A 22,853-nucleotide genomic window follows, 5' to 3' on the forward strand; every position below is an offset into this window, starting at 1 on the left:
TTGCCCACTACGCCACCCCAGTTCAGACATGGCCATATGCAAATCAGTCTTGACCCTGTGCCTCATGGGAACAGTCCAGCCCGAACTGCCAAGCCATGTCTTCCCTGGACCGGAATCAAGCATCCTAGGACCGGTTTCTGGCTATCAGCCGTCATCAGCCAGGATAGCTTGACTCCAGTGGCGTAGTGAGCACGGGACCCACGTCTGGGCATACCCATCCCACTTAGGGCGAAAAGCGTTACAACAAACAAATGATGGACGGAATGCTGACAATGCAGACATTCTCCCCCAGTCAAGAGATCTGGGTTAAATCCATCATTCTTTTGCCCACTACGCCACCCCAGTTCAGACATGGCCATATGCAAATCAGTCTTGACCCTGGGCCTCATGGGAACAGTCCAGCCCGAACTGCCAAGCCATGTCTTCCTGGACCGGAATCAAGCATCCTAGGACCGGTTTCTGGCTATCAGCCGTCATCAGCCAGGATAGCTTGACTCCAGTGGCGTAGTGAGCACGGGACCCACGTCTGGGCATACCCATCCCACTTAGGGCGAAAAGCGTTACAACAAACAAATGATGGACGGAATGCTGACAATGCAGACATTCTCCCCCAGTCAAGAGATCTGGGTTAAATCCATCGTTCTTTTGCCCACTACGCCACCCCAGTTCAGACATGGCCATATGCAAATCAGTCTTGACCCTGGGCCTCATGGGAACAGTCCAGCCCAAACTGCCAAGCCATGTCTTCCTGGACCGGAATCAAGCATCCTAGGACCGGTTTCTGGCTATCAGCCGTCATCAGCCAGGATAGCTTGACTCCAGTGGCGTAGTGAGCACGGGACCCACGTCTGGGCATACCCATCCCACTTAGGGCGAAAAGTGTTACAACAAACAAATGATGGACGGAATGCTGACAATGCAGACATTCTCCCCCAGTCAAGAGATCTGGGTTAAATCCATCGTTCTTTTGCCCACTACGCCACCCCAGTTCAGACATGGCCAAATGCAAATCAGTCTTGACCCTGTGCCTCATGGGAACAGTCCAGCCCGAACTGCCAAGCCATGTCTTCCTGGACCGGAATCAAGCATCCTAGGACCGGTTTCTGGCTATCAGCCGTCATCAGCCAGGATAGCTTGACTCCAGTGGCGTAGTGAGCACGGGACCCACGTCTGGGCATACCCATCCCACTTAGGGCAAAAAGCATTACAACAAACAAATGATGGACGGAATGCTGACAATGCAGACATTCTCCCCCAGTCAAGAGATCTGGGTTAAATCCATCGTTCTTTTGCCCACTACGCCGCCCCAGTTCAGATATGAATGTCAGCAGCCCTACATGCCAAGAACAGATGCATACTGGTAAGTAGCATATTCATTTGTCCACTTAGGCATTCATTGATAGCTTGGACTCCACGGTCATTTTCGAGGTTTCTTGTTTCCTAGGACTCTTTAGGCGGTGTTCCCAGATTATCAGGCCAGGCGGCAAGCGGGTCATAATTTTTCTAATCGCCACATGAGTATTTCCGTTTTGGAAGCATTCAATTTGAGATGGCTGCACGTCATCCATTGATCCACGGCTCAGAGACAGCTGAAAATAAGCGACTTTCCAAAGTCTTTGGGGCATTCCAGTTGAAGGAGTATTTGCTTGTCTTCTGTATAGTTATAGAACGTGAGATGAAATTTATTGATCAGTGCTGGTAATGACTTCATGTAGATGTTGAAAAGGATGGGTGAGATTAATGCAAACCTTTTCCCTCTTCTATCCCTCCCCTATCCTTCACAATCCAAATAATTGACTAACATATCCACCACTCAAATTACTTTCATATTTCACTTTTCTAATTCACCACTTATCCTTTATGGGTTATGGAGTAGCATGCAATACAATTACTTCAGACAGATCCCACAATCTACTATCTGAATAAGCAGAGAGGACCGAAATAGGCTACTGCGTCAAAAGAGGCATGGGCCATATTGATATGTCTTGAAACTTAACCATTACGAAAGTCCACTTGATGGGGCCCAGAACTACCAAGGGGGTCTCCTAAGCAAAGTAATATCACAAGCACACGAGTGGCCCATCCACACAAAGGTAACCCAAATCTTTCATATGTGGGGGAAGTCCCGAATATATATCTTTTTAGCAAATGAACACGTAAAACGTCAGGATTTCACATTTAGGTACCAAGAGAAGAGATCTGTGGGAAATGTACTTTTAATTTACTGATTTTAGCCTCTAGTAGTAAGTCAGTGTCTGTAATATGCTTATTCTGGTTTTGTCCTTAGGCTGCAGGAAGAGCCAGGTCCAGAGTTGGATTCTGTGATTCTTTTGGATGACGTAACTGGCGGGCCCATCATTGTGCCCCCTGCCCCAGGGTCCTCCAAACTTCCTGCTGGTAAACGCAACTGTATTGTATTTATATAACGCATCGTGTGTATTAACTTTTCGGTGGTGATTTTGTCATCTTCCTTTGTTTTTTTTCCAGAGGTGACACCAACTGAGCCTCGTGTCCCTTCACTTCAACAAGCTGCGTTGTCTCCTGTGATTGTAGAGCGCTCAAGAAGCCCTCAAGTAAGCCCTGATATACTTGCTGAAAATAGGACTGTCAGTCTAAGCACCTGATATTTGTGAAAAGATAAAGTTGCCCACGCCCTCTGTGAATGTATAAAGAGGCCCACACCTATGCTCTAGATAATATATGAAAACGGGGAACAGCTTGTCCTTCAATGTAGGTGAAGAAAAGGCAATGTTGCGGCCTCCATAGTTGTAAACATGTGTAGTAGCCGAACCTACTCTGTTTGTTGAAAAATAGATGTTTTTGAAGTGAGTGTTTTTTTGTTTGTTTTTTGTTTCACAACTGGGATGTGCTGGTGTGGTTTCCTTCCCATTGCAGCTGCATTTCAGCTTTGAATTTATGCATTTGGAAAAATTGTTTGCTTTGCTACTATAGATATGATAACACTTGATGACAAACATTTGTGGATGGTTGGTGTGGGCGCTTTGATACAGGATCAGTAGGGTGTGAGTCAGAGTGTCCTTGCACCTTTGATAGGAGACGATTCTTCCAAGGTCTTTCCTCTTTCTTTGCGGACTTTCACAATGTCATTTTACTTGTTTGCTTTGACACTGAAGAACAATTACATTGGATAATCTTGGCTGGTTCCTTTAGAACATTTCAGGTTCTCACCCCTGGTGACATTGCATGGGTCAGGGTGTCTTCAGAGGTCACATGAGATGCAGGAGTGAAAGAGTATAATGAACCTGGTAACCAGTGTGAAAAGAAGATGGAATCACAGATGAAATAATTCATAGAGCTCAAACGTTGCAGATAGACTGGGCAAAAGAGGGCCCATTCAGAATGGGAATACGATGTTGCAACCTTCAGCAGCCAGAGTGCAAGAACATCACAGATGGAAATCAGAGGGATTTTCATCCTGTGTGATCTCAGGAAGGATGGAGAAATCAGGTAACTGATCAGTTTTGAAAGAGATTCTGGGTGAAAGTGGCTTGACTCAATAAACATCAGTGGGCACATACGCAGCAGGGGGAACAAGCTGCTATGAATCAAGCAAATCATTGTTTTCCTTTGCACAGAAGATCGTCAAGCCTTTTACCATTTTGGCCCAAATCTCTCTTGGCCATAACTGGGTGAGCCATTGGACATTGAACACATTTATAAAACCTAATGCAAACCACATAAAGCATAGCATTGTTTGCCTCAATGAGTCAAATAAGACCGAACGATAAAGCACCAAGCAAGTTATTTCATTTTTCTTGAGGGGCTCAGAATTCCATCTTCTCCTGCTGCTTTGCCTTGAGGAGCAGATTTATTACAAACTAGCTTGTTCGTTTTCGCTGCTGCCGCCGTTCATAGGGACATGGACCCCCACTGGTGCATGTGTCCTAGCAGCATTGATGTTTTTTCCATGAGGTGGGACACAAGCAGGCAATATACCTTAGACTGCTTCACTTGGTTCCTCCTTATGTATTGATAAATGAAACCATCAATACAGACAGATCTTGCAAAATGACTTATGTAATAAATGGGAAAACTTCTTCCCAATTTGCCAACAAATGAACTGGAGCTAATCACTATGCATTTCTGTTTGCATAGTCTCCAAAAATTGCCCATGTTTAGTCTCTCCAAATTGGGCTAAGAAGTATAAAAAGGAGCTCAAAGTGATCATAAAGCAGCCTTCAAAGTATATTCTACATATCCGCTCTGCTTCCTCTACAATGAAAATTCTTCCGTAGATCAAGAATTACCTATTCAGCAACAGTCATATCTAGCCTCATTCACCGTGACCAATCTGGCTTTATGCCAAAGAGGTCCACGAGATTAAACCTGCGTAGAGTACATAATTGGCTCGAGGTAGCTAACAATAGGACAGACCCACATTTAATACTATCACTTGATGCAGAAAAAGCATTCAATACTGTTCACTGGCCATATTTCATGTCTACATTGGAAAAGTTTGGTTTTGGTCCCAAATTTAGGCAATGGATAGCTCTTTTATACGAGAAGCCAATGGCCCGGGTACGGGTAAACGGAGCTATCCCTGGGGAATTTTCGATAGAGCGTGGGACAAGACAAGGATGTCTCCTGTCCCCCCTCCTTTTTGCTCTCGTACTGGAGCCCCTTGCATGCGTTATTAGAGTGCATCCGGATATGACTGGTTTTCGGCGTAATAAAACTGAGGCCATGGATGAACGAATATCATTATACCCAGATGACTTTCTTCTGTATGTCACGAACCCTGGGACAACACTCCCACGCATATTGGACAGTATCGACTGCTACGGTAGACATGCCGAATATAAAATTAACTGGGAGAAATCCTGTCTATATTCAGAGAATCTGAAATGGGGACCCCTCGAATGTGTGAGCCAGCTCCAGGTGGAAAAAATGGGATGTGCTGTTCGGGCATCTATGTTACTACTGACCGACAGGAGGCCCTAAATCGTAATCTCCACAGAGTCGTTAGAGAATTCAAAATAGATATTGAGAGGTTAAAAACGTTGCCTCTGACACTGCTAGGCAGGGCTGCACTGTATAAAATGGTAGTATTGCCCAAATTCCTTTACATCCTCCAGAATACATATTATCCAATCCCAGAGGACGTTTTTGTTAAAATAGACGATGCTTTACGTACATTCCTCTGGGACGGAAGGCCTCCCAGAGTGGCCTTAGCCACGCTACAACGTAATTAGTACAATGGTGGAATATCGCTACCAGATATTAGAGCCTATTATTGGGCTTCCCATCTGATAGTGATTAACGAATGTGAACATATGCCTGGTGATCATCCTACCGTATGCATTGGAGCGCACGCAATTTGAAAAACATCCACACACCCACTACCTTTATGGAGGGAAGGGAGTTGCGAAATTATTAGTAGCTACACAGGTAGTGGTTGCCGCCTGAAAAAAAGCAGAAAGACAAATTAAATGGACCAATATAATTACCAGAGAAACCCCTCTATGGGTGGGAGGGAGACTCAAAGAATTCACAAAATTGACTGTTTTTTTTTTAAATGGGATCTTCTGGGTATTTCCCAAATTAAAGACATACTAGGCCAGAAGGAATACGGTCTACATCAGACACAACACTATAAATACCTGCAGGTGGCCCATGCGTGGGAGGCGCAACGTATAGACATGGAGAAGCTCCCTGAGTATGCTCCGTTGGAGGACAGGCTCCTCATGGGCGAAATTGCAGAAAAAGCAGTTTCCTGGACGTATCGGACCATAATAAATAATCAGCCAGACACACTCCTGAAACTTAGGGCTAAATGGGAAACCGGGCTGGGGGTCTTTGAAGATGTAGATTGGGAGACTGCGCTGATTCATCCACGGAAAGTGGCTATCAAGTCGAGGCTTGGACTTGTTGAATTCAAATACCTGCACAAGGCTTATTATGACAGATCTGGTTTACATAGAATAGTGAGGGCAGAAACCCCTACTTGCCTCAGATGCATCGAGGAATCTGGGACCTATTTTCATCCAAAATGGGAGTGTCAGGAAATACGAGATTATTGGGAGAACATACTGACTGAGATGGAGGCTGTTTTGGGCGATACGATACCTAGAGACCCCAAATATGTGCTACTGGGCATACATACAGACGTAGACCTCCCAAAGCCAAAGTTATTATTAACAAACCTTGGCCTGGTGGTTGCCAAGAGAGATTTGGCACGTAAATGTGGGTCGGCGCAGGGACCCGCATTGGATGAATGGAAGAGTGGGATGGATATGTATATGACGGGAGAAAAGACCACCTATGCGTCCAGGGGATGCCCAAAAAAGTTCCAGAAAATATGGAGTCTGTAGATACAATATTATGGCCTCGAGATGGAAGTTTCGCAAGTGGTCACCCACACCGTAGAATAGAAGGATGCCGGTGGTGGGGGGTGGGACCTGAGACGAGGGGGGATTTGAGAAGTATAAAACTCTGACCCATGTATCTCTGCTGCAATTATCAATGCCTCTATATGAATATGTTATCAAGAATTTGCCTTGATTGCTTGCAAATGTCAATTGTATTATTGTTGAATTAAAGAAAATGCCAATAAATATATATATATTTTTTTAAAGAATGAGCTATTCAGGCAAAGGTCCCAATGAAATTCCATTCTGTCCTACATTACCCCATTATTATCCTCTAGCTAGCACCTGCTGAATTTATGCCATCCAGGAAAGTGCGAGCAGGTTCCTCCTGTGTGAAGACAAAGTTTTCCCTTTATCTCATCCTTTCAGACATCCCCAGGGATTCACCATCATTGGAACCTCCAAAGCCAGTAGCTCCTTTCTAATCTCCCACAGTGCAGGCTTCAATTTAAAGTTACAGGACTAAGTTCAAGGAACAGAAGAAGCCGAAAGTTGTCAAACAACTGATCCTTTCATTTGGCTACTAATTTGAGAAGTGGATCCCTGTTGCTGCCCAATCCCATGACCATAATGATGGCGCCGCCTCCCTCCTCATTTCCCATCTAGGCTCAAGTAGATAATAGAAAAACTCAGTCAACCGACAACTTTCTAGTGCCTTCCTGAGCACACACCACATCTTTCGTCCCAGCTGCGACCATGTAACGTATTTTGTTGTGTGAATCAGGAGCATTCCTAAAATGCGTACTTGTACCTCTTACCGCACATTTTCCAAAGCCTCCAGGTGGCCCTACATGTTAATTTAAGTATAAACATGCGGTCTCGAAAGTCAGCAGGAAACTGAGTGGCGCATTGGTAGAGGATGCACCCCATGTGGCAAGCCAGGTTGTACCAGTATCAATTCCCTTTTGTAGAACCGGGTCCAGAACTATCTTGGTACAGTTGATGTTTCTGCATTGCACTTAAGAACCCTCTTTCAAGTATTGTGCCCAATCCAGCAGTACAGTCGCAGGCTCAGGACTTTCCAGTAAACAGTGGATGGGCTCTTACTCTGCTGCAACACGGACCTTGGTGAGGACAGCACGCTGCTACTTTTAAAACGGCACGGGGATTTTAACTTTAATTTTTACCTTCTACTTACGGGACTGCGAGGACCAGGGTGCACACTTCACTGGTGACCACCTGCACCTGGTTCCTCTTCCCGCTCCTCCCCCGGCCAGTACTTCAAGCCTCGCTGGCCCCCGCTTCGCGGGTGCCGCTCGCAGGCTCAGGACTTTCCAGTAAACAGTGGATGGGCTCTTACTCTGCTGCAACACGGACCTTGGTGAGGACAGCACGCTGCTACTTTTAAAACGGCACGGGGATTTTAACTTTAATTTTTACCTTCTACTTACGGGACTGCGAGGACCAGGGTGCACTCTTCACTGGTGACCACCTGCACCTGGTTCCTCTTCCCGCTCCTCCCCCGGCCAGTACTTCAAGCCTCGCTGGCCCCCGCTTCGCGGGTGCCGCTCGCAGGCTCAGGACTTTCCAGTAAACAGTGGATGGGCTCTTACTCTGCTGCAACACGGACCTTGGTGAGGACAGCACGCTGCTACTTTTAATACGGCACGGGGATTTTAACTTTAATTTTTACCTTCTACTTACGGGACTGCGAGGACCAGGGTGCACTCTTCACTGGTGACCACCTGCACCTGGTTCCTCTTCCCGCTCCTCCCCCTGCCTTTTTAACCCTCACCTGTTCTCGCGTTAGCAGGACGCGTGCGGGGCGTAGTCCGGGGCGAAGCCCGGGCCAAGGGCGGGCCCGTTTAAGCTCGGTCAAGACCGGACCGGGCCCACTCTCTTGGTTTCATCCTTTGACATTTCTTGTGGTCCAAAGTAATTTTTACCATGGAAACCCGAGGAAAATGTACTAGAACACAGCCTTTTGTAGCCGGTACACTGGATAGTTTTATTATTAGGGCAAATTCTGTGATACAGGGTGAACTGAATATGTTGGAAAGACGTCTATCTGATGGGATTATCCGTACTAGGAGGTCCTCGTTGGGCTTACTTGCTTCCGTAAGATCCCCATCGAATCTTGATGATTCGCATACAGCTCTTTTGGATACTATTGATCAAACAATTGAATCAGTTATACATGACCTTAGGCTCAGCACTTCTGTAGGGAGAGACACACTCCAACCTATTCCCGAGTGTATACCCCCCCTAGGCTTGAAACACCATCTGATACAATCATGAGCAACACTCATTTGATACACCAGGGAGCAGTACCTAAAAGAAAGCGTGTGGGTAATTTGAAACGAGGGAAAAAAGCGAGATTGGACCGTTTACATAATAGGGTCCCTAATACGTTGACTGCAACTTTTAGTCGACCACCTTCAAATAATGGGGCGACATCCATTACACCTCCACTGATAACCCTTCTTCAGTCTGAACCCGTCCTTCCTCCTCCAGATAGGGGTGATGGTCCCGATCCGGGGATCACCTGCTCTTTAGATACTTTAAATAAAGTGCTTAAGGGATTCTTTACTCCGATGTTGGCTAGGTTTGACGATATCGATGCTTCTGATAATCCTACAAGGCCGACGTTCAATAAACCAGGGCGGGAGGCTAGACTTGACTATATTTTTGTCCAGTGTAAGGAGTGGCATAGAGTTTGTGATTTTGAGGTCCTCTCGAGGGGTGAGAGTGATCATAATCCCTTGGTGCTGGAAGTATCCCTAACGGGTCTTTGTCCCGGGGACCCATACTTAGTACCCAACTCTTCAACACCGAATAAAATCACACTGACCAATAACAAACGTAGACTCAAATGGGCGAAATTGGTTGGCAACCAAGGAGAACTCGCCCAAGTGTATGTGAGGGCTGGTCATGCATTGGATGATGTAGTAAAGCTTATGGACCACCCCTCTTCCCTTGACTACTGTGGAAAACTGGCTGAGGTCAATAAAGATTTATTTTCCACTCTAGCTGATATATTTAACCCACCCGCTCGGTGTTCTAAAAAGATACATGGTCGGCCTAGATGGTATAACAGGGCGTGTAGATCAGCCAAAAGTGAGTTGTTGGCAGCAATAAAAAAGAATGCCAATAGGGAGGAAATTCAACAGAAGAGACGTAATTATAAGACCCTAATACACTACGCCAAACTTGAGTGGGCATCAGAAAATTAGGATAAATTAACATCTGCTCTCCAGTTTAGAGACTCACGTAGATTTTGGTTGATTGTCTCTACTGGTTCAACTGAACCCTTCTCTGCAGTGGTTCCAAACATTGCCCCTGAAGTTTGGGAGGAACATTTTAGTGCCCTATACAGGGGGGTCCACTCTTCTTCTCTAGCTATTCGGTGTGCTGTCGCCCATATTAACTTTACCTTGAGTGAGGTTCAATCTGCTATACTGATGCTCCCCGCGGGCAAAGCTCCAGGTTTGGATGGTGTCCCAGGCGATTTGTATAAACACGAACCAAGAGTCTGGGCTCCATATCTCACTGCATTATTTAATGCAATTCTTGGGGGTATGCCAGTTCCTCCTACTTGGTTGGGTGCAGAAGTTGTCCCTATTTTCAAAAAGGGGTCCCCCTTGCTCCCTGGTAATTACAGGCCCATCAGCCTGATAGATGTGGCTCAGAAACTCAAGGCTGATCCTAAACCATCTTCTGGATTGGATGGAAGAGTTTGAGATCCTGAGCCCCTACCAGGCTGGATTCAGAAAGAGCGTTTCAACAACTGACCAGATCTTCAGACTATGCATGCTCTTCTGGAAGACAGTCAGGGTGGAGGGGGGCTCCCTCTATACTATCTTTGTTGATTTGCGTGCAGCTTTTGATTTGGTCCCACGCACAAAACTTTGGACTGTGTTGCAGGACTTGGGCCTCCCAGCAACTTTTTTGCAGATTATAGTGCGTCTCCACACTAATAATTTTGCAAAGGTTAGATGTGGGAGAGAAGGAGGTTTATCAGCTAGCTTCCCCGTTGAAAGGGGGGTAAGGCAGGGCTGTGTCTTGGCACCAACCCTGTTTTGCCTCTATGTAAATGGACTCATTTCCCACCTGAATGAAGTCCCAAATAGAGACGCCCCACGACTCGCTGGTACAGGTGTCTCAGCTATCATGTTTGCTGATGACACCTTGCTACTCGCTAAGACTCCCATGGGTGCCTAGCGAGTCCTGGATGGTTTCGTCTCTTTTTGTGATGACCGGGGGCTAGAGATCAACACTGATAAAACAAAATTCATGATCTTTAATCCTCCTAGCTCATCCCGTCCCAACCCTGTTATTCATGGTATCAGTTTAGAAAGAGTCCATACGTTTGAGTACCTGGGACTGACCTTGAATGAGAAGATGACATGGTCCCACCATCAGATTAAATCAAACCTAAAGTTGACTCAAAAGGTGGGGGGTATTCTGAACCTATGGAAAGAATCCATGATACACCCTATTGGTCCACCACTAGAAATCTATAAAATGCAGGCACGGGGGGCAGTATTATATGGTGGTGAATTGTGGGGCAACAACTGTGCCCCCGAACTTGTCACAACGGAAAATAAGTTCCTACGGAACTTGGCAGCTCTTCCATCGAGCACACCACTCCTCCCTCTTAGGCTTGATACGGGTATAAGATCAATTAAGGAAGAACTAGGTGTGAAGCCCCTAACCTTTTGGAGGCGACTCTGGACAACCCCCGAACTCCGGAGTTATCGCTGTGAATTCATGGAGTTATACCAACATACAGCTTTACGTAAAATTCCATGGCTTAAGTATATAAAAGAGGAGCTAACGGCGATGGGCCTACTGCCTCTGTGGACAAATCCACAAGAGGCATGTAGCACCATATCTCGCAAAAATCTGGTTGCCCTGTATTACGACCGCAATCTGACTCTTTTACTAACAACTACCACATTGGGGCCTATGTCTACTACCTTCCTAACAGTGAAGGACTACTACAAACTGGAGACCGTTTTGGATGACATAAACTCCATTGGTCTTAGGAAATTATTCCTACAATGGAGATACAATGCACTACCTATCAGAGCCCTTACTAGCACCTGGCATCTACCTACTCCTAAAAATTGTCCAGCTTGCGCAAACGAGCTTGAGAGTGACATTCATTTAATGTTTTTTTGTTTTATCTTACATGAAACCCAGGAAAAAATTGATTATTCCAATCTGCAGAAATTGGGGTTTTAGGAATCATTTGGATGCATATCGTTTGTTAAAATCTGACCTATCCCCTCCGACTGTATTTGCTGTTAGCAAGTTTTTATCTGCTGCTTGGAATATTAGAAGAACCTTTCTGAAGATATGAAATATTAACTGTATTATATGAAGTTCATCTCTTTGTTATATACTTCTTGAAGTTGATGTAATTTTTTATGCTGGGTGTTTGTCTATTGTGTACATTTGACTGTATATGTTTTGCTTTCTCTTTTATGACTTTACGAAGTCGAAATAAAGATCAAAAAGAAAGAAAAGTACAGTTACTGGTTTGTTGCTCTTGCTTAGTGGGAACCAAAACAAACAGTCTTCTTTGGTCTCTGTGACCATTTGGTCTCGTGTGCTCTCTTTGTTCTGCAGCATTCTGTCATGGCATCTTCCCCAATGTATGGAAACATTCAAATGTCTCCATTCGCGTTGTTCGAGGTCCCGGTCGCGTGGGAGGTCGAGGGACCGGTTGCAGAGTCACCATCATCACTTCTCTTCCAAGTCTTCGCACTCGGGTCAGGTAAGTCGAAGCACAAGAAGAAGTCGAAGAAGCATCGGCACACTTTGACTTCTCCCCGTCTGTCGGCCGACACGTCGAGGGATGCGGGTGAAGCCCCTCCCCGGCTCCGCATGCGGAGCCCAAAGGGTCGACTCCGGACTTCCCTCCCTTCCCGGGACCTGGAGCGACCCCAGCTCAGTTTCGCTAATTTTACGAAGCGATGCATGCCATCTTTGGCCTGCCCGACTCTGCCGGCTTGCGTTCGGGCCCGCGGACTCGGCTGGGGGCCCTGGGCCTTCGATGCCGGCGGCTCTGGCCTTGGCGCCGCAGGGTCCCCTTGGATCCAGGCCTGGATCCGGATCAGCGCCGGTCAACCTAGTTACACCTCCCCCGGCGCCGATTCCACCGGCACCACATCTGCAGCCGGCGTCGGCTGGGGACAGAGCCGACGTCACTCCCAGCCTCCACCTCGATGTAGACACTGAGTCGGACCGGTGTCGACCGACGTCGGATCCGGCGCCGATGGGTACTTTTGTGCCCTTGTTCCACCCTGGCTCTTTTAGACCAGATTGGCAGCCAGAAGATGGTGAGGAGGATTGGGAGGGAGATGTTGTCTTCTCCTACCGTGGCTACGGAGGAGGGAGCGTCTTACGCCATCGTGCTGCGTATGGCGGGCGAGGTTCTCCAGCTCGAGCTACCTATGGTGGCAGTCAGGACTAACCTCCTGACAGAGGTGCTTCAACCGGCAGCAAGCTCTTCGGAACCCCTGCTACCGTTTAATGAAGCCCTCACTGACATCCTTTTAGTCACCTGGTACAGGCCCAACACAGGGGCTCCTGTGGATATGATGATTGCCCGACGCCAACGCCCGGCACCAGGCGACCCCTCTTTCCTCTCCCAACAACCCACCCCTGAGAGCTTGGTAGTCCAAGCCTCCACCTCCAAACACGCATTCCCTAACGCACCACCTGATAGGGAATACAAAAAAGCTGGACCATCTTGGGAAGAAGATGTCTTCCTCCAGCTTGGGACTACGGTTGGTAAACACTGCATGTCTGTTGGGCCGTTACACCCTCTCCCTGTGGGATACGGTGGCGCAAGTGCTGCCTCAGTGCCCGGAGGAGGCCCGGGCCGTACTCTCCCATGCAGTTGTCGAAGGGAGAGACGCAGCAAAGTTTACCATCCGCTGTGGGCTGGATACCGCCGACTCACTAGGCAGAACGATTTCCCCGTCGGTAGCCCTTCGACGCTACGCCTGGTTGAGGTCGACCGGTTTTTCAGGGGGTGTCCAATCCACTCTTATGGACATGCCGTTTGATGGCCGCCGCCTATTTGGCGACAAGGTCAGGCAACTCACTGGAGCGCTTTAAGGACTCTCGGGCTATGGCCAGGTCCTTGGGCCTCTCCACCACCCGCCCTACGCAGTCTGCTTTTCGCCCCTTTCGTGGGTACGGAAGGGGTGCCCCGGCATGTCCCGCCCAGAGCCACAGGCCAGCGCAAGCTGTACAGCCCCTGCATGGCCGGGGACGTGGGAACCACCACTGTGGTTTTGGGAGCCAGTCCACCACAGCCCCCTCTGCCGCAGCCTCCAAACCCTCCTAGTTCGACCTTTCAGGGCCATTAATCGCCAGTAGGCGGCAGGGTTCGCCTTCACCTCCCCCACTGGCACACCATCACGTCGGACAGGTGGGTATTGCAAATAGTCCAAAGGGGCTACTCCCTCCCCTTTGAAACTACCCCATCATCCATGCCACTCGGTACCATCACATGTCGGAGGATAATCTGGGCCTTCTCCAGCAGGAAGTTTTGGCACTCTTGGCCATTGAGCTCCTGTCCCAGAAGTAGGTCGAGGTGGCTATTCTCACTACTTCCTGGTACCCAAGAAGGACAAAGGCCTGTGTCCTATCTTGGATCTCAGGAACGTCAACCGCTTCTTCCGGAAGGAGAAGTTCAAGATGCCACTAGCTCCTGTCTGCCCTCGACCCTGGAGACTGGATGGTAGTGTTGGACTTGCAGGACACTTACTTTCACATCTCCTTCCTGCAGGCCCACCGGCGTTACCTACGGTTCACGGTAGGCCACAAGCACTTTCAATTTACCGTACTCCTCTTTGGCCTTACCAGCGCCCCTCGGGTGTTCGCGAAAGTGATGGCAGTGGTCGCAGCTCATCTGCGCAGATCAGGGGTTCCAGTCTTCCCCTACGACTGGCTCTTGAAGGCGGGCTCGCCCCAGGCTGGCGTCTCCCACCTCCAGACTATGGCTGACCTCTTGCATTCGCTGGAGTTCTTCATCAACGTGCCCAAGTCCCACCTGGCTCCCTCTCAGAAGCTCTTGTTTATCGGAGCGGTTCTGGACACAACGTAGTTTCGGGTCTATCCTCCCGAACAGCGAGTCTGGGATATTCGGGCTATGATTCCGATCTTTCAGCATCTATCCCGCGGTTCGGTCAGGAAGATCCTCTGGCTACTGGGCTTGATGGCCTCCTGCATCCTGCTGGTGGACCATGCCAGAAGGCATAGGCGGGCTCTGCAGTGGGACCTGAAGTTCCAGTGGGCACAACATCAGGGGAACCTGTCCGATTGCGTCCAGATCTCGGAGGGCACTGCACACCAATTGCAGTGGTGGCTAACAAACCAGGATTGGGTCGACCGCAGATCCCTCTCCCTTCCCCAACCAGAATTCACACTGGTGACCGATGCATCACTTCTGGGATGGGGCAGCCACATGGGGGAGGCGGAGATCAGAGGCCTCTGGTCTCCGGCGGAGTCCGGGCTCCACATCAACCATCTGGAGCTTCAGGTGTTTCGTCATGCACTCAAAGCATTCCTTCCCTCTGTCCGGGGAAGAGTGGTGCAGGTGTTCACGGACAACACCACTGCCATGTGGTACTGCAACAAACAAGGCGGTGTGGGGTCGTGGACCGTATGTCAAGAGGCCCCCACCGTCTCTGGACATGGCTGGAACATCAGGGCATATCCCTGGTGGTTCAACACCTGGCAGGTTCCCTGAACGCCAGGGCGGACCAAATCAGTCGCAGGTGCATGATGGATCGCGAATGGCGTCTTCACTAGGAGGTGGTGCAAGGTCTCTTTCAACAGTGGGGAGAGCCTTGGCTAGATGTATTCGACACAGAAGAAAAGGCGCAATGTCAGCAATTCTGCGCGTTGGAATTTCCAAGGCGGCACTCGCTAGGCGACGCTTTTTGTCGCAAGTGGAGTTGTGGTCTTCTATACGCCTTTCCGCCAATACCACTTCTGCCCAGAGTGCTGAAGAAAAAGTCATTCTTGTGGCTCCGGATTGGGCATGAAGAGTCTGGTATCCCGAGCTGCTACATATGGCCATCGATCCTCCGATCAGACTGCCTCTTCGGTAGGATCTTCTTTCACAGCAGCAGGGGACGGTGCTCCACCCGAACCTGTCCAGCCTCCACCTCCTTGCGTGAAGATTGAGCGGCGGCAGTTGACGTCATTTGACTTGCCTCCTGAAGTTTGTGATGTTATCTTGGCAGCCAGGCATCCCTCCACTAAGACGGTATACGCCTGCAGATGGAACAAATTTGTGGCACAGTGCACAGCAAAGGCTGTGGATCCTTTTTCCGCCCCTCTTTCTGAGGTTCTGTTGTTCCTCCTTTCTTTGGCCCAGCAGGGCTCTGCTCTGGGCACTCTGAAGGGCTACCTCTCGGCCATTTCAGCCTTTCTTAGGCTTCCTGATCAGCCTTCTCTTTTCAAGTCCCCTGTTGTAAATGGCATCCTTAAGGGCATTACTCATCTTTTTCCTCTTGTTCCCTTCGTAATGCCTCAGTGGGACTTGAATCTAGTTCTTACATATCTTATGTGTGCTTTCTACCTACGTTTTGGCTTTTTCCCTAATCCATCATTCCTACCAGAAAGATCCATGGCACAAGAGACTTGAGGACGGTCTTGTCAGGCAGTTAAGTGAATTGTTTATTAATATGTATTATTAGGATGGCAAACACTGAATAATCTTTCGCTCACTAGATTGTTTATTTTTTATCACTGTTATCAGAAGGCAGGTCGCTATATGTGACACCCCTGAGATTGCGCACAAACACATGGGTGGTAGCCTGTGAGAAACAGCAAAACACCATCCCTCTGCTTTCATTCCTAAACAAGAAGCTTTTGGAATCGGTGCTCCTTAAAAAAAAAAAAAAAAACGTTTCCCATTTGGGAAGACATTGAGGAGAACACTGCCTGCTCTCCCACCACCTCCCCAAAGTTCATTCAAAATGATTCTCATAGGGAAGAGCTGTTTGAGGTGTCAGTGGTTTGAGACCGAAATTGGGGTTGCAAATCATTGACATATACCATACAAGTCTGCAGTTTTACTGCGCTTCCTAAATTGTGATTCGGCGTGGGTCGCTAAACCCATTTTGTGAGTTAGGAATGCATTTCCAACTTGCAAAATGGGTTTAGTACATTGTTAAAAATTTAGCATATGGAAACCCTGTGATTTTGTAAATCATAGGGTTTGCAGATACAAAATGTTTTTGTACGTCTGGCCCTTCTAGTGTAATAAAATTGAGGAAACATAGCTCCTGTAGAATTGCTTAGATGCATACCTATTACCAACAATTTCATAGCAGCAACCTATAGATTTGTGTACAATTTGGTAAGATACTATGGATTAGACATTTCTGCAAAATTGCTCTAGAATTAGTGGATATTGTTTGTTGTCTTCAGTTGTTTTTGCTGGTTGTGTGAAAAGATCCCTTTGTGCCACTTGGCTGTGTTGCAGAGACAAGGAGCTTTGCCCAAACAAGTTGGTGTGGTGAAGGACTTTCCCTGGTCCTCTGTGCTACTCAAGAATTGAAGCGGATGGCAAAGCAGTGCCCATGAGCCCTGCGGATCTGAAACACACCTGCCTATGTGGATCAAGCATTTTTGATCATGGGGAAGTTGTCCAAGAAACAATATCCCCGAAGAAATTGTGAGGTTTGGTCATCAGGAGCCCGTTCTTCGCTCACCTCTCTCCTTAGTCCTGCGCCATCAAGCTCAGCAGAGCATGCATGCAGAACTGCAATTTCAGGGATCCAGGGGCGAAGAAGCCAGAGAGCAGGGTCTCCTACCTTAAGTCTAGGAGTGCGATGTGAAGAGGAGGTACTCACCAGTCTGTTGACAAATCTTCCCTGATATTTCTTTGCCTCCAGTGGACATGTGCCAGCATAATTTCTGGAGGCTTAGCTGGCAGTCACAGTCTCAGCATCCCTGAGACAGCTAAGAGGTGGTCCTCCATACCCACAGCTGATTTGATGGGTTTACCTATACTTTCTGCGTTTTGATATTTATTTTCAATGACAGATGCTTGCATCAGCTTTCAGGTACTGTCTAAATGTTTGAATTCTTTAATGGCACAGAGTCTTGAGTAGTTGGATGGGAACCCTAGTCTTACCTCATATATACCTTACCCGGCCATGATGGTTATTCTTGGCAAATGAAAGCCTCACAGACGAGCCTTTTACTGAAGCTGGCATAGGGGCAGTGGTTGTCGTAGGAAGTAGACATCGTGTCTGTGCCCCATTTCTATGTTTAAAAGATCATTCAAGTGATATTGAGATGGTTGGCAGTAAATAATTTATTTTAAACACGTTGTGACAGTAATAGTGGTCAGAACATCACAGGGCACTCAGGGAAGTAGATGTTTTGGATGGGCTTTTGGATTTTCCCATTCAAGACCATTTTTATCAATTAATTCTGGCTTATCGATTTCAAAGCACAATGTTGTACTGACATTAAAGTAGTAAGAATGGTAGAGTTCTAGGAGTGTTTTGATTCCTTAGCAATTACTTGGAAATTGGTACATTTTGCACTTCCGTAAATAAAAACTGTTTTGAAAACTAATTACATAGCTCAAGGTGCCTCATTTTATTTGTGAGTAGATTGAATGATTGCGACAACAACAAGTATCAGAATGGAAAGAAAAAAACAGGACTGGATGAACTTGATTGGCAATACATTGGTTCTTATATATGATAGTGGAGGCGACATTGCCATATACACAGTGACGTAGTTGGGAATAAGTAGATAACTTAGATAGATTCATTGTTGCATATCCTTCGAGATCCATTAAGCATGATACAAAATATCAGTAAATAGTATGTATTGTAGTCGAAACACACGCACCATTGTACATGCATGATATCGGGTCATCGCCTAGAGGCCTTGACCTTTATCTGAACTAAAGAACTTTTTCTACTTCTCCCTATAGTTGGAGCTCGCGGATATATACGAGCTACCAGGAGCTGGGCCACGGAGACAACGACGCCAACTACGCTTCATTGACCAGGTAACGCAGATCTCACCGGAGGTGATAAGGCAGCTGCTTGCAGATCCACAGACACACTGCCAGACAAGGGTGAGTGCCAGGGGTAGTGGAGTGACCCAGGTCTGTAACACAGCATCTAACTCAATTTTGTTAGTAGTAAAATGAATCCAAGATTTAGGAAAAACATGGATTTGGTTAAATAATTTCCTTCAAATGCGCTCACAATCATTTGTTAAGAAGATCCTATTCCAAATCTGTGCCTTTAGAATATTGCATTACCCATGACCCTCACTGCTTCCCTTGGCATAGCTTCTTAAAACATCTTGCACCACATGTGACCTTTACATGGATGATATCCAGCTACTGATCGATTTCAGTAATGATTCCGTTATGGTAAATCTGTTTGAGGACTGTTTACCTATAAAACACTTGAAGCACACCAATAGCATTTGCTTAAATGCCAACAAAACTGTCCTAGTGCTATTGAGCAGGCGAAATAATCTGATTCTGCTTCCTATCTGGGCTCCAGGCTTTAGTACTTTTCCACAATGGTTTGTGTAGCTTTCAATGTTGGGAATCATGTTTGATGCCAATGTGTCTTTCAGCCCACAAGTGTAGGCCACTGTGAATTTATGCATTTAGCACCTATATGCTGTAGCCATCGTCTGTTCATTGCTAGCTTCTGACAATTGTAAACTATTAATTTAAGCTTTTGTCTTTTCTAGAATGCACCACTATATGACTATTTAGGCCTTCCCATAAAGAAGATCTTCAAACTCCAAAATTCAATAAGAGCAGACTTCATATGTCTTGGGCTTAATAATAATAAGCATGATCATGTCACACATAGAAAAATTAATTAGTATGGCTCGCCTTAGAAAAACAGATACACCATTGATGCCTGACGCTGGTATGAAACGCTTTACATGACATGCACCTGTTTATTTGGCTGACTTCACTTTTACTACCATCAGCTCACCAGACTGCTATGTTCTAACAAAGGAAACTACACATTTTAAATTGGTGCCTTCCAGGCTTAAGGGGAAATAATTGAAAGTTATAGGTGCCAAGCCTTGGAACGATCTCCCAAGAGCCAAATCAAGGCCGATCTTCTTGATCTTGGCTTTGATATTTCAGTTTTTCTGTCCCTTTTATTGATCTGTTTAATTTGTATGTTATGTGTTGGCACCTAGAGGCTGGGATTGTCTCGTAATGCTACACTTGATAAATTCATAAACATTTTAGATTTATCTCCGGCCTTCTCCTGACTGACATGTAAAGGTCAGATCGGTGCCTTCATAAATAGACCTATCATTTAAACAAAGTAGTAATTTCTAGATCTGTACCCTTGCCTTAGTCTTGTGGTCAGAGAGTTCTTACCTAAGTATGTTTCCCGTGAGTTTATTTATCTTTGGTGTACTACTGTTCTTCCATTTTTTTTCACTTTCTTCCTGATTCCCTTATTTATCCCTGCTCACCTTTAACATTTAGAATGTTGCTGACTCAACTCCTGGGTCCATCAAAATGAGTAGCTGAGAGCTTTGGCAGGTGGCTGTTGGTTTTGTTTCAATACTAATAATAAAACATGTTGAAGTACTTTTCTAATTTACATCATGCCTATCACTGGTGACAAAGACAACTTGGAGAATAAACTGTGGTGGAGACAGCACTGACACCAACCCCACACTTTTGGATCACTTTCTGTCAACTCAGTCGGTCTGATGTGGCTCTCACCAGTGCTATAGAGTGGAATGCAATTTACTGAATTGTTGTTCTTTCAGCCACAGTGCTCATCTCCGGAATTCTCCTGCGCTCCTATGCTGTTGAATGTCCTATTGGAATGGTTTGCGACAGCGGTTCACTATGTTACCCTCATAACGCATGAAGAAGTGAGGCCCAGCAAATGTCTGCCTCCTCTTCACATTACTGCCATGCTGGAGCCACTGCTGCAGTGCCATTGGCTGTGACCTGCCTGGCCTTGGCGCAACCAGGACCCTGGATCTTGTTGTGTGCACACTGTGCAGCTTGGTTACACAACCTGAGGAGGGGTAGCGGATCTCACCAGAGTGTTTTCCCTAACTGATGGCAAAGGATCGATCTGAGCACACTGTGCCAAGCTATTCTTAGCTCACCTCTTCTGAAGTGAAGCAAATCCTCGGTGCATGGGCTCTGCTCCTTCTTAGAGTGCTTTGGCGGAGAAAGCCCATTCTCCAGTATTGGGGTATCTTTCATAGATTCACATGCCTGAATCATTCCCCGTCGTCGGAGTGGAAGTCCCACGGTACATAAAAATAGCAATATATATACATATAGAAATCATATCATAGGTAACCTAGAACCAGGAAGTAAAGTAGTCAGAAACCAAAGGAAAAAATCCTCCACTTTCATGACTCGTCCAAGTCATTATATATAGTCCAAACTACAGCCAATCAGGCGACAGCACCACCCAGAATGTTCTCCTCAGAGGCTCAGGCTCTCAGATTTTCTACCGCACTTCGTGTGAAGGGAGTCTCCTTGAGCTCTGCTCAGTATTTCTGTGGTTTCTTCAGGAATTCTTCATTTTATGATGTCTTCTTCAAAGAAATCTCTTTCGACCTTGTGAATCTTGTGGGAAGCTCAGGCTGTTTTCAGAATATCCCCACAAGAGGTGCATTTACTGCTTGTATCCTGACCACCAGGTGAGAGACTTCAAGATCTGCAGAACTTTCCCACAAAAGATTCTGAGGGACAGAGAAGGGCGTCTACTTCTGTGGCTACAGAAGATTAAAGATCAGGACAATCCCTTATCTGAAGTTGGGAGTATTGCCTCTGTCCAGACTTCTTCCTCTAGGAAGAGGACAGCTGACACAGATTTATCTTCTCCTGGGGCTAAGGTGTCGAAAAAGCAGCACACTTCTAAGAGTGCTGAGCTGCCTTCTACTTCAAAAAAGGCTCCTCCACCTTCTAAGAGTAAAACTATTCCTCTACGCCCCCAAGAAAGACTGTGAAGTCTCTGGCTTCAAAACAAGTTTCTGACAGAGATTTACCTCAGAAACGGGGTCCCTCGTCGACGAGCTCTATGACGTCTTCGTCGACGAAGCCTACCGTTGGCGCGACGACGACTGCTACTTTCACGTCGCAGATGATAATGTCGTTGGCATCATCGTCATCGATGCTGGTATCCAGTCTTGTCGACGAAGGAAGTGAGATCTACCGTCGACGTTCCTTAGACGACGAAAATGAAGAGTCTCGTTGATGGCTGCCTCGTCGACGGCCGCCTCATCGTTGAGGTTTGTCTCGTCAACGATCACTTCATCGTCTTCCGCCTCGTCGACGATTACCTCGTCGACGGCTACCTCGTTGTGAGAAGTTGGCCTGGCATATGCTGTCCACTAGTTATAGGGGACACCTTGCACCAGTCCAGTTCGACTCCTATGGTGATAGGTTAAAAGACAACCTTTAAAGAAAGCTATCCTAGTGGTAGCTGTGGAGAGCAGCCTTCAGGCTAAGTCTTGAAGGAGTGTTAAGCTTATTGTTTTTTTACAATAGATAACCTCTTGAATAACCAAAAGAAAGAGTAGTCCACACATGTATATATATAAAATATATGTATTTATTCTAAGAATAATCCCACTTGTCTCTTTATGAGGCTGGAGGTAAAGATACAATTCAAACAAGCATTGATAGTTACAATAAATAGCACTGGAATCATAGGGCCCCAGGGGGGGACCAAACCATATATAAAAAAAGTGGTATAAGAACCACGACAATTCTACAGACAATGCCTAGGGCATTTAGGGTCGCTGGCCCCTTGTGAAACCACCCAAGGTAGTGAGGAAGGGGACCCACGGGAGACGCGTGCAGTGGCTGAAGCTACTGTCGGGATCTCTATTAAAGCCTTTGGAGAATGTCGCGGTTGAATTTTACAAGATTAAAAACACTTCTAGCAGGAGTTCAAGTTCAATACTGTAGAGTTAAGCTTTTGAACGGCCCACACCCACGAGAGTACCGAGGTACCACTGTTACCTGCCCCAGGGAAGCCGGGTGCATAGGTCGTTTTCGATGTCGGGTCGCGGGCTGATTTTCAATGGCAAAACATGACGAACTGCTGCTAGCAAGAAGCATCGTCGATGTCGTGAAGATTGAAAATGTAGATCTTGAAGAGAAGGACCTGAAAGCAGAGGGGACAGAGTCTGGGTCACGGCACAGTGGCCAGGGGGCTCAGGAGAAGGAGCCCTTCAATGTCGAGTGCTTCCAGGTGGAAGAGGTGTAGCTTGGATCGTCATCCACGGGGTCCAGGAGGCGTCAAGGAAGGCCAGCTTCTGGAGGGCGACTGTCCCACGAAGGATGAGGGTCGCTGCGGTGTTAGTGTCCGTATTGGATCCACTAAGCCTTGGCAACCGCAACCCACGCAAGAAACACAAAACAGCTACAGGTGCAGACCCACAAGGTCTGTGCGAGGTCTCCAGCGAGGAGACTGAAGAGCAGGCCTGCAGCAACCA

At 46.9% G+C, this 22,853-nt stretch overlaps 1 protein-coding gene across 3 annotated transcripts in view; it reads left to right on the top strand.

The window, feature by feature from the left end:
• Positions 1–22,853, top strand: part of REC8 (REC8 meiotic recombination protein) — a 1,025,899-nt gene that overhangs the window by 246,211 nt on the left and 756,835 nt on the right. For all 3 annotated transcript variants that reach the window (XM_085650794.1, XM_085650795.1, XM_085650797.1), the window contains 3 exons: positions 2,288–2,397; positions 2,488–2,573; positions 18,316–18,462. In XM_085650794.1, coding sequence (XP_085506920.1) covers positions 2,288–2,397; positions 2,488–2,573; positions 18,316–18,462 — 343 coding nt within the window. The remainder of the gene's footprint in view (positions 1–2,287; positions 2,398–2,487; positions 2,574–18,315; positions 18,463–22,853) is intronic.

The sequence above is a fragment of the Triturus cristatus genome, chromosome 1_1 (genome assembly GCF_964204655.1).
Source record: "Triturus cristatus chromosome 1_1, aTriCri1.1, whole genome shotgun sequence".
NCBI classification, from domain to species: Eukaryota; Metazoa; Chordata; class Amphibia; order Caudata; family Salamandridae; genus Triturus; species Triturus cristatus.